At 40.9% G+C, this 12405-nt stretch overlaps 1 protein-coding gene across 3 annotated transcripts in view; it reads right to left on the reverse strand.

The window, feature by feature from the left end:
- Positions 1-12023, reverse strand: part of GAREM1 (GRB2 associated regulator of MAPK1 subtype 1) — a 203126-nt gene extending 191103 nt beyond the window's left edge. For 2 of the 3 annotated variants that reach the window (XM_053902543.1, XM_053902542.1), the window contains exon 1: positions 11436-12023. In XM_053902543.1, the coding sequence (XP_053758518.1) occupies positions 11436-11556 (121 nt within the window). In that variant the 5' untranslated portion in view covers positions 11557-12023. Of the gene's footprint in view, positions 1-9323; positions 9443-11435 lie in introns of all 3 variants that reach the window. The other variant, XM_053902544.1, reaches the window with a different exon arrangement.
- Between the last annotated feature and the right edge of the window lie 382 nt (positions 12024-12405).

Raw genomic sequence — 12405 nt, forward strand, 5'->3', positions numbered from 1 at the left:
CCACATTTTGCAAATGGCAAGATTTCATTCTTTTTTATTGCTCAGTAATACTTCAGTGTGAGTGTGTGTGTGTGTGTGTGTGTGTGTGTGTGTGTGTATGGTTCCCTTCCTCTTAGACATTATAATGAAGTTGACATTTACACAGATGTTCAACAGAAGAAATGAAATGACATCCAAGCCATCATGTTTGCTTCTCTCCCTATCTGGAAGTTGTCTGTGAATTTCTAGTATTTATTCTCTCACATCAGCACTTGGGTTCTAAGCTTCAAAAGGCTCTCAAACTGCCCAAATGTAGCACTTCAGGGCTCATTATGGATTACCTGTAAAAAGAATGAAATATTTTTATAAACTTGTCAACTTATTCTTAACCCTGAAAACCAAATAGTGACGAACCTTATTTGTCAGCTCAATTTCATGCAAAGCACAGGAATTTTCAACAATGAAGTAGCTGTGGGAACCTCTCCATGACTTGAATTCAAACACAGTTGTGAATACACAGCATGGATTTACCAAGACTTTCACGAGATTATTTTATTTTATGCAATGGAAGAGGATTCCTTCTTTCAGAGGACTGGCCACAAGGCAACAATGAACATAACACTTAAAACCAATATCCAGGTTGATAAATAAAAGCAATCATAATTATCCAATTTCAGGAATAGAGGGAATACCTCTTTATGAACATCAACTGAGGAAAAATAGAAGGAAAGTTTTAAAAAGTGATTAAACCCCACATGAAACCTGGAGATTACTTATAAACACTGCAGAAAACCAAGGGAAAAAATACTAGCATTTTATTTTTTATTACAGCTTTGAAAAACTCTACCAAAAAATGGAACAAAGAACTCATAAAACTCACAAAAGAAATATGATAAAATTATTGATGCTATTCCAATAGTAATCAAAGAAATACAAATTAGAAAAAGTGCCAATTCTTAAATGATCTAAATTGGCAAAGACTAAGAAATAACTACGATTTCAGTGATGCACAAAATGATTGGCTTACTCAGTCACTACTAATGTACAAACTTTCCTAGATACAATTTAGCAACACATATCAACAATCTAAAAATAATAAATTCTGAATAATAATCCCACTTCCAGGAACCCCAAATAACTAAATGTTAAAAACTGACCAATTCAGTTACAAAGATATCCTCAAAAATATGAGACTCAAAACAACCAAATGTTTAACAACTAAAAAATGGTCAAGTAAATAGTGGTTTATTGGTAATAATAGATTCCCACCCACAATTTTATTTTCAAAGAATATTAATAATGAAGGAAAATGCTCATGATCTCATGTAAAATCAAAAACATAGTTTTCTCTCTCTCTCTCTCTCTCTCTCTCTCTCTCTCTCTCAAATATAAATAAATATCAAAAAAATTTAAAAAAGGGGGGGTGGCGCCTGGGTGGCTCAGTCAGTTAGGTGTCCGACTTCGGCTAAAGTCATGATCTCTCGGTTTGTGGGTTTGAGTCCCATGTCGGACTCTGTGCTGACAGCTCAGAGCCTGAAGCCTGTTTCAGATTGTGTCTCCCTCTCTCTCTGCCCCTCCCCCGCTCACACTGTCTCTCTCTCAAATATAAATAAACATTAAAAAATTTAAAAAGAAAGTTTTTTATATGGCTTGGTCCCACTTTTAGATACAGTCTCCATTTACATGCCATGCCTGCAAAATAGGAAAAGGTTAATAATGGTTATATAACAAGTTATATAACTTCTGGAATTAAAGCTGATACTCATTTTTGTCATTTTTTTGGTCTATGTTTTCCAAATTCTCAATAATAATGATATCTGCAGAAAACCAGTAAATATCTTTTTAAAACACAACTACCAAGCCTCTCTGTCAAAAAAAATAAAGCAGGGGGGAAAAGCACCTTTAAACAACTGGACAATTATTCCCATCGTGTATATCAGATCAGAAAGAAAATCTGAAAAGTATGCATGCCAAAAAAGAAAGTGAGAAGTGTCTTATAATAATAATTTCCCACAAATACATAACTTTTCATGGCTTACTTATAAAGTACTTTCACATATAATAGAGGGCCTTTAAATAGAACTGCTTTAAGGTTTTAGCTCATGCTCAAGGATGAAAAGAGAAAAGTTGGAGCAAGAGGTTCATACTATTTAAGCTAAAGAAAAACCTGAACAAGAAGGTGTCAAGAAATTAGGGCTGAACGCACGGTTAAGTTTTGTGAAGGAAAAAAAAAAAGTGAAGAAAAAGCATCAAAGCACAAATCTGAGTGGCAGAGACTGCTAAACAGCTTCTACCATCCAATGCTCCGCTCTCCTGTAGTAAGAACCCACGGGTACTGTGCCCAGTTCCTTACTTTCCTGTCTACAGAAGAGTGTGTAAGTCCTCACCAATGAGATGGAAAGTGAAGTGCTGTGTTAGGAGTTGTGGTAAGGCAATTAAACTTCAGCTAAGGTCATGATCTTCTGGTCTGAATTCAAGCCCTTTTACCTTTCCTGCTGTATAAGATGCAGGCATGATAGCTAGAGCTCCAGCAGCCATTAAGTGCCATGAAGTGAAAACCACCTCCGAAGGATGACAGAGCACAAAGACATGAGGAGCCTGGGTCCTTGACTCTGGATCTGCCATATCTATCCTGGAGTATATACCTTTAGACTCCTTTTATACGAAATGAATGAAATCTCCATATTGTATAAATCACTATTTTTTTTTTTTTTGGTCCTGTTATACACAACTAAAGTTAACCTTAACTGATATACCTGGCCATGAGGAGCTTGTGAAAATTTCTCCTGATCCTATCTATTCTCAGTGGCTCTCCTGTCTCCCAAAAAATGGGACCAAAATAAACATGAAAACAAGGAAAAAAAAAAAAAAAACCCCAAACCGAAGAATATCTGTATAAAGCCTCATGTTATTTACTTATTTTTAAGTAGGTATTCTGAATCTTCTAGAGCTCTATTTAGAGATTAATTAAACTGTTTTTAACTTGGGTCTGGTGCTTGATTGATTTTGTGGGTCAGTGGTTCAAGGTAAAATGGATCTTGCATTATTTCAAACATTAACCTGAAACAGACTAAAAGTGAAGACCTTGAAGCCTAAGCTTCCCGAGGAGCAGGAATGACAATGGAATGGATGTTAGTTCTTCAATTTCAACCATCCTTTGCTCATACATTGATGCTAAAGGAAGAGTGAGGCAATTCAGGGTGTCAGTCATGAATAGAACACCTTCACAGATGGATATCCTTAAGTTACCAACGTGGGCTTCCTCAGGCATTTCATTAACCTTTTTCTGAATGGATGACAGAATGTTATAACCAGTGAGTGCTTCCTAACTACCTACAAGGTTAACAGAATATTTAAAAATAGAAAAGTAAACACTTACCTTTTTTCAGTTACTTTTAGATATTTGAATCTAGTTCCTTGCCAAGAGGAAAACACTGTCAATGTGAACTAATTATCAAGAGCCTATTCTCACTTCTAACACCTTAAAGACTGGTATATAGAAAACTCATATTTAAAAAATGTCTGAGCAAGGAAGTTTTCCTCTACTGAGTGGAGAAAAACAGAACATAACTTATTTTAAATCTTTACAGGGAAACATCCTTCAGCACTGTTCATATTCCCTTCTACACTGTAACTAGCCTAATCGTAATAACTTACTGAAGATGTTAAATATTAACCTAAGTAACAAATATCTTCATAAGACTTCACATTGTACTTTAAATTCAATAACTTGGAATTTATTAAACAACCATTAAGTCATCAAAGCCCAACTGGTATTTAAATACTTCAAACTAGGCTTAAGAATTAGCAGAATCAATTAAAATGACTTGCCCTTTAATTATAAAGTAATTCATCCACAACACTGGAAAAAGGCTTGGGAACATTGTTTTTTCCTTCTTCTACCACCATGCAGTATCCCTACAAGGGCATAAAAGGAAACTCACTGTCTGGGATTAAGACACTAAGGTTTCAAGTCAATCTTGGGGCTATTCTAGGAAGATGACAACTGTACCAAATTAGCAGTTGTAGTTTCGTAACACTATTTAAACCAAGTGGCTTACTTTGCTTAGAAGTAAAATCCCTGGTACCCTGGGAACATGAAACATTGAATAGTTAAATGGTTAGCTGACTATCCAATCAGTCCTATTCTTTATTATAGCATAAGAGTTGACCGATTCCAAAGATTTATGGTATTCTAGTCCACATAAGATTAGAAATTCAATGACATAGCTACATGTTAATATGTAGAGGAGGCATCTGAATTCCAGAAAAGAACTAGCAAGAAGCCAAAGAATCTAAAATTGAGTTGAAATTTCTAGAAATAATTTAGTTAAAACATTAATAACTGGGGCACCTGGGTGGCATTAAACTTCAGTGAAGGTCATGATCTTCTGGTTTGAGTTCAAGCCCCATATTGGCCTTGCTGCCGTTAGCACAGAGCTCACTTTGGATCCGCGGTTCCCCTCTCTCTCTGCCCTTCCCCTGCTCATGCTCTCTTTCTCTCTCTCTCAAAAAATAAATGAAAAACATTAAAGAAAAATAAAAAATAAAATAAAATATTAACAACTAATGATCCTAAGAATCATTATTTCATCATGATGGTCAACTAAGTCTTTATTTTCCCTACTGCTAATTTTAGGACATACCATCTTAGTTTCAAGTTATGTATTTACGCACATGTCTAGCTCAACTGAAACAAAAGTGAAATTCTATTTCAAACTTATAGAGGTCGCAGATGCTTTAATAATACAGATGTGTTGGACCTGAAAATGTTTAATACTGAGATTTGCTCATTCATTTATTAACTGCTTATGGGATATCTCTTCTATGTCAGACATTGTGCTAGGAGCTGGCAAATAGCAAAAATAATTGTTAGATACCTTTAACCTGAAATTCAAGTAAACATTTTTGTGCCACTAGGAGTAGGGGTAGGGGCTGAGATGTGGGGGAGCATCATCATGTGGAAATGTCTTCTAAAAGGCTTAAATCTCATAAGATTTAAAATATTTTAGTATTTTCTATTTTGTTAAATATAACACAATGATACATAAACCAGCAATAAAAGTTATTTTTCAAGTTGCATAGCATAGCTGGTGTTCTTAAGATTGATAATCCTGCTGAAGACCAGAGGAAGTTTATGAGTTTTCTTAGAACTGCAGCTCAGTGAGTAAAAAGACAGATACCTCAGGAATCTCAAACAAAAATAAACGAGTTTACAAGCTGGCCTACAAGGACTTGCCACTTCAATAAGGCAGCCAAATGAGCAAAAGAGAGTCGAATGCTCTTTAAACTATGATATGGTTGATCAAATGGTCAAACCAGTTTTCCTTTTACGGATGACCAAATGTCTTAAGACTTCCAAAACGGCCATCTTACTTGAAAAACAAGAACACCGAAAGAGCGATATCCAAATCTTGTCTTGTGGGTCTAAGTGCTTATCACTGTCCATGGTCTTCTAAAAGGTCCTTTCCTATTCTTCCATAATTTGTAGGCATGGCGAATTAGAGGTGATAACTAGAGGAAAGTAAAATAATATGGTATATAAAAGAATACTCAAGGGACTTCCTTCATCCCCCATTTGGTGCAGAACATTACACAAGGCATGTTTTTCCTAACAGTTATATAACTATAAGTGCTCAGAAAATCATCATCAATCCAGTAAAAGCAGTGATGAATATCTACTAGAAAGAGATTCAAGTGGGTTGGTAGCATTTGGTCAGACTTGCATGTGATTCTGGATTAAGTTAAAAGCTTCTTTCCTAACTTCCTGTTCTTTCCCAAATCCAATCTTGGGTTAGTTCACAACACTTTCTCTCTGATAAAAACCTTACATCACCTTTTTATAACCTGTGGATTACTAGATCTCAAATACTCTGAGGGAAATAGGTAGGCTAAAGTCACCCTGATAAAGTCAGTATCTTTAGCTTTACAAAAATAATAAAATACTATTTGGTGGACTTCAGTTGCCTAAATGATACACTCTGAAGCTTCTCTCTCAACTGGTCTGCACCTCCATTACTCTAATCTTATCTATGTGCACTCTTTTGCAATACACATGTATTTCACATATATTATGCGTTTAATTATCACAGTAAGCAGATACACAAGAATGCAGGTTGCATGAGCACAGAGGTGTCTGTTTTATTCAATGTTATTGTCCCCATATTTGTAACAGGGCTTCATACACAGCAGGGACTTAATAAATATTGATTGAACAAACTAATCAAAAACTATGAGATACATGGACCAGTATAATATATATTTTTTCTGCACGAGAAAACTACAAATCAAAGGGGTTAGACTTGACCAAGATCACATAACTATGAAATGGCAGCTCCTATAACTGAACAGAGGTTTCTAAGACCCAAATCTAGCATCCTTTAAACTACTGTCTCTCCTACCTGGGGCATGCATATGTATGCATGTATGCATATGTATGCCTCTTACAATATAGAATGTCAGGGAAAATGAAACCACAGATAAGCACATCTTCTGGGAACAAGATTCACACAAAGTTAGTTTAGAAAAAATATATATATAAAACATCAATCGTGGAGGTTTTGAGAACTTAATTTCAAAAATAAAACACAGATCTAGAAACACCTTTGATATCTGCAAAGAGCCACATGGAGCTTCCCTGAGTTCAGTGTCCATGTTTCTGCTCCTTCAGCCTTACAGGCACTTAAATGGTAGTTAGAGAAGCACTTCAGCACAAAGCCAGGACCAAGTTCCCACAGTGCCAACACACCTGGGGATTAGCATCAGCTCTGATTCCTCTGCACATCTGGAAAGGAGAAGTTGCTGTTGATCACTGCAGCTGCCTCCAACTCCTACTATCTTTTTCTCTCTCCCTGTCATTCCATGCAGGCTCAGTCTTCCTCTTCCTTTCAGTCAACAGGACCATAAACTCATCTTTCAGTGATCTAGGCAATCATTCTTCGAACAGGGGTACACGTTAGATGCAAAGCCAATACTTCCCATCACAGCTGTCAGGGAATCAATTTCCAGAGCCCCAACTTCCCAATATTCTCTGGTCTAAAAATTGACTTGCCTGGGATCACAGAGAGACGTCCAACCCAGGATGAATAGAAGCTGTCCTCCACCACCTCCCCTTCCCAAAGACCCTTCACCCACTTTACAGAAACAATGCATCTTTAGATCTTTCTTAACTGCATTACCCCAGGGTGTAAAGACCTCAGGGCAACTAACAAAGCAACAAATAAAAACCCTACTGCATGTAAAGGATTGAGTCTTTAGCATTTGGGTAGCAATGCCTTTTCTAAATCAGGGAATTTCCAATTCTTTGTTTCAAGCAACCAGAAATATTCAAATATGAAAAGGCTTAAGGTCAAAAGAAATCTAAAACACTGGGTTTCAATTTATATACATATTTTATAACAGAAATAATGACAGAGTGATCCATAAGACACTTTCAAACATAAAAATACATTACATTAGGATAGAATTCTGTAGCAGAAGAAAATGGGAATATAAATTTAAGGAGAAAAAGGTATAAAAATTTTAACTGTTTAAGAAGAACTTATTCATGCATTTTAAAAAACGAAGGATACTGGGAATCACTTATAGACCTACTAGAGTTTTTTTTTTTTTAATGACGTAACAATTTAAAAGGTCAAGATTTATAATATACTGAAAGATGACATCCTTTGCAACTGTTTTCACTTAAGATGAAAAGTTTCAGCAATCAGCTTAAAAATATGCTGAGGGTACAAACTTCTACAGAATCGTTCAGGAGCTACAGGAACAAAAAAGTTGGAAGAACACTGTTCTAGACTAACCACTGGAGCCTTTCCAAGGTGAAATAATTGAAGAGACAGAGAATGTTCAATTTCCCTACCTAGTTTTGAGTTAGGATGGGTTGGAGATTAGCATTTGCTCCACCCTCTTCTTGGTCAAAAACACATGTGTTGAACCTGGTTCTACAGCCAACAGTTTCCAAGATTGATGACCAGGTTAAATATCTGATCTCAACTGTATTGCTGCTGACTGGGGTTAGCTAGCCTTTGCCTGTTGAGCATGTATCTCACCCCCGTAAGAAGAATCACTACTTTTGAGTACTTTTCTTTGTGTTTTTCAGAAAAATTCATGAGGCAATACCATGAAGGCTCATTATTCTGTATTTCTCTTATCATATGATGACAAATTTCACCCCTGGGGATGCAATGTTGACTGTGTGTATCTGACTGGCATTTCATAAGTAACATGCATAATGCAAAGAACTGGAGAGTTCTTTACTGTGGGGTTAATATTTTAAGTATGGCAAATGTCCTGAGGAGTAATTTCAACAGGCACATCTAAATACATAAGCCCTCACCTCAAACACCACGTTTTTCCTTCTTTTTCTGATTTCGTACTCTCTTCTTCCCCACTGCTCCTTTCGTCTTTTCAGCCACTCCTCTGGGAAGCAGAAAGGAGTCTAAATATGATGGATGAGGCCAGCACTTAATTCGGTGTCTACACTGTTTGAAAAATATTGACTTTCCGGTCCTCAAACTCTCAGAGAGACAGTGGGGCTATTTAGAGTAGACATTAGACCTACTCTAAACCTACTCCCATTTAGTATGAGGAGGTAAAATTTGAGATAAAAGGTCTTTCTTTAGAGTCAGAAAGTTGGCTGAAAATCCCACTCCACACATTTACCAGGTATGTCACTCAATTTCTCTGAATCTCAGGTTCCCAAAGTCCTTAAAATGGGGTGCTGAGTATTTGAGACAATGGATCAAGCAATGAGAAATGTACAGCACGTAGTAGGCATTCAATAACCAACAGTTATAAAATTAGACGTTTAATGTTCTTTAATGACTGCTTCAAATTAGCCAATAGTTCTCTCTTGGCATAAGGTCAACTAGTGGCATGTTTTTCAGTTTCTTTCTGGTCTCTTTTAAAATCAGTGATTTGGAAAATGACTACTTTTCATGGCTAAGTATAGGGTGTGTGTGTGTGTGTGTGTGTGTGTGTGTGTGTGTGTGTAAAACATACCTGCAGTACTAAAACTGGGAAAAGGACAGACACAGAATGAGGACTGCACAAAACTGGAGATTTCACATACAGCTTTTATAAATATGGCGGCATATCCTTAATATGTTCTGGGTGCTGCTGTGGAACATGGTTAAAAATAACCAAGGAGTCAATGATCGACTCTTTGAAAGACTATCCAAATTTAATTGGTAAGCTAACACTTTCCCCTCATCATATTCATTTTTTTAAGGATATTTAACACTGTAAGGCTGTGGGGAGAGTGATGCTCCCCCAATTCTCATGCGTATCGAACTCAAAAAAGGATTCACATATACTTATTCAGAAAGGCAGGAATATATACTAACCTGAACAAACAGATTTATGGGTAAGGGTATTCATGATATCACAATTTGTAACAGCAGCTCATGTCCACCATTGGGGACTAGACTGTTGGGTATAGCCATCCGCTCGGAATATTATGCAGCTATTAAAAACAAAAAAAAATTTTAATAAGATGGGATTGTTAAGTGAAAAAACCAAGGTATAAAGCAGTATTTGGCTGGGATTCCAAATTTGTGTGAGTCATTGTGATTTTCAAGTGGTAATAAGCGAAAATTCACAATAAAGAATTGGAATTACAGTGATCAAAATCCATTCCACAGCTTGAAAGGGCGCAGTGTTAAGACTTGCTACCCACGTCCTAATTTTAAAAAGAAGTGTGGGATGAGTACAGTGCTGATTCAGATCCTTCTTATGAATGACAGGGATAGGACAGCAGATAATAAAGCTAAAAGTTAGGTCTGCAACTGACATTCAGCCTCTTTAAACTTTCAGTTTAATGAAGCTTTTGGGTGACTTTTATACCACATGCATCAATGCTCTCTGCCTAGCTAAGGGTTTTGGCAGAGTGTGCAGTGATGAGAGAAGGTCGGAAAAGGTGAGGACTCCTAACCTTCCAATATACACATTTTTGCACAGTGGAAGAGGAAATGAAACTGTGAATACACACATACCCACACATACAAATTCAGACCTGGAGATATATAGTTATATAGTTAAAGCACCACTTTCCCACCCCCACTGTAAACAGGAATGCCTCAACATACCACCTGTCCTTCTTCCTGAGTTCATCTGCACTTCATTACTAGTTTGAAAACTCCTAGTTTATTCTCACCACTACCAAGACCAACCAAACAAGGATAGAAAGCATGCCATGCTTGTTTTCCAGGATTCATGAACTTTCCTGCATTGCTTTCTCCCATCAGTACTTCAAATGTCTAATCTAACCCCACAGATTAAGAAACAGAATAAAAATGCCTTTGGACATTTACACATCTCACGTTACCCACTGTTGTTACTCCCTTTCTGGAGTAACCCGAACCCTTGTGACTTGAAATGACATCTTTCTGCTCAATGCTCTTCTGACTTGGCCTGTGTGACCACAGCTCTATCTGCTTGCCTGCCAGCCTGGGCCCAAGGGCTTCCCGCAGCCCTACAGCAGAGCAAGCATGTTTCTGTGAACAGTCCGAAATCACATGAAGCCCAAATCAACTGAAGTTATAGTGAAAATACAAAACAAAACACACCTGAATGGACACCTTACATGGTACAATTCAAACTGACAGGGGTCTACTTGCTTGACACTGCACTTGTTTGCAGAGGTCACACTGCAGAACAAACAGCTGGGGGATGTTTGGCTGGTTTCTGGTGGTCAGTTTCAGAAAATACAAGCATTTCTTAATTCTGTGCTCAGGTTCCAAATCAATATAGGTTTTGGTCACTTAATTTTTTTTTTGCCAGGCTGGAAATGTGCTAAGCTAATAATTAACCTTAAGCATACCATCACTTCTGCTAAAAACATTTTCTACACTCAGCCCCAAATTACTTTCAGTTCGGTTAAACAAAACAGACAAGCTGTAATAAAAGGTCTCTGAGAAATGTGATCCCTTTAGTTGGTCACCCAGGAGCTTTTCCTCTTAAATCTGCTGCTTCTTGTGGGGGTGGGAGGGGGGTGGGGGGTGGAGGGTGGAAGAAGGAAGGAGAGCATCCAAAATAAAGATGCCACCCAAAGCACAATGATTTTGTAAGAAAGTTGCCTAAGATAACTCTTCAGGGTTTCCCAGGTTGAGTAATTCCTGCAGGAGGGTGGGGAGGGACAGCTCGCCTCCAAAATTACAATCTGCAGAGGTTTCCCCAATGTTGATTTTTTTTTTTTTTTTTTTTAAGGCGTCCTTTTTAATTACACTGCAAGGGCTCTGATTTTCCCATCTCTAGCTGTTGCTGGGGGTAGCTGAGAGCAACGCGCCAGGGCTGCGGCAGCCGCTCGGGCCAACTCCAGCGCCGGGGGTGGGGGCGGGGGTGGGCGGGCAGCCCACTCCCCACCCGGTCCCACCCTCCCGAGCACACGCGCGCACACCCATGCCGAGACTGCGGTCCGCGCCGGTCTGCCCTGCGCCGGCGGCCGGGCCGAGACTCACCGCTGTCCAGCCGCGCGATCTGGGGCAGCCGGTAAGTGCTGACCAGCAGGTCGAGCGGAACGGCCACCGAGCTCCACTTCACATCCTTCAGGCTGCAGCCCAGCGAGGGCGCCGGGTCCATCTTCCCCGCCTCCTCCTGCCCCGCGCTCCCGCCGCCGCCGCCGCCGCCGGCACCACCCGCGCCTCGGCGGCGGCCGCTGCTCGCGCTCGCGGTCTAGGGCGCGCAGGAGGCGCCAGGCACTCCGGCCACGGGCAGCTCGGGGGCACGGCGGCTGAGGCGGCCGGGAGGGAGGGGGCCCGCGCCCGGCTCAGCTGTCGCTACGCGGCATGGCCGGGACGCCCCGCGTGCCCTCAAGCCGGGAGAGGACTCGCAGCAGCCCCGCGGCTGCGGGCGGCGGCGGCCGGGGTGGCTGCGGCGGCTCCCGCTCCGCCTCCTTCTCTGGCCCCGGGTCTGCAGCTGCGACGGCCGCCCGCTCGCCTCCTCCTCCTCTTACCCCTCCTTCCCTCCGCCTCGAGCGTGTGAGGAGGAGCCGCGGGTCTGAGAAACGCCATAGCAGCGCTCCCAGCACTGACCAACAAGGTGCGAGCAACGCCTGCGCAGCTCGGGGAGACGCCGCCTCCGCCTCCGCCTCCCCGGCGCAGCCCGCTCCGCCTCCCGCTCGGCCTCCGCCTCCCGCGGCCCGGCGGGCTCGGCTGGGCGTCAGCCTCTCGGCCGCGGCCGCCGACGCCTGCGGCTCGGCGCGCTCTGCAAGCTTTAGCTCTCGCTCCCCCGTCCGACCGCTCCGGCGCCCTGCAGCCTCGCCGGGCGCCACGGCGCGCCCTGACTTCTTCGCAGCCCAGGGCCCTTCCCGGAGCCCAGCGGGAGCGGAGCAAGCTCGGGAATCTTTCTCTCAGTCGTGGCGCCGGGCACGGTCCCCTGCTGCTCCTCACTCTGCCACCGGAGTTGCTAAGGCCACAGAAGAGACCTCTT

Source organism: Panthera pardus, unplaced genomic scaffold (assembly GCF_024362965.1).
Source record: "Panthera pardus isolate Hobbes unplaced genomic scaffold, ASM2436296v1 HiC_scaffold_15, whole genome shotgun sequence".
Classification (NCBI taxonomy): Eukaryota; Metazoa; Chordata; class Mammalia; order Carnivora; family Felidae; genus Panthera; species Panthera pardus.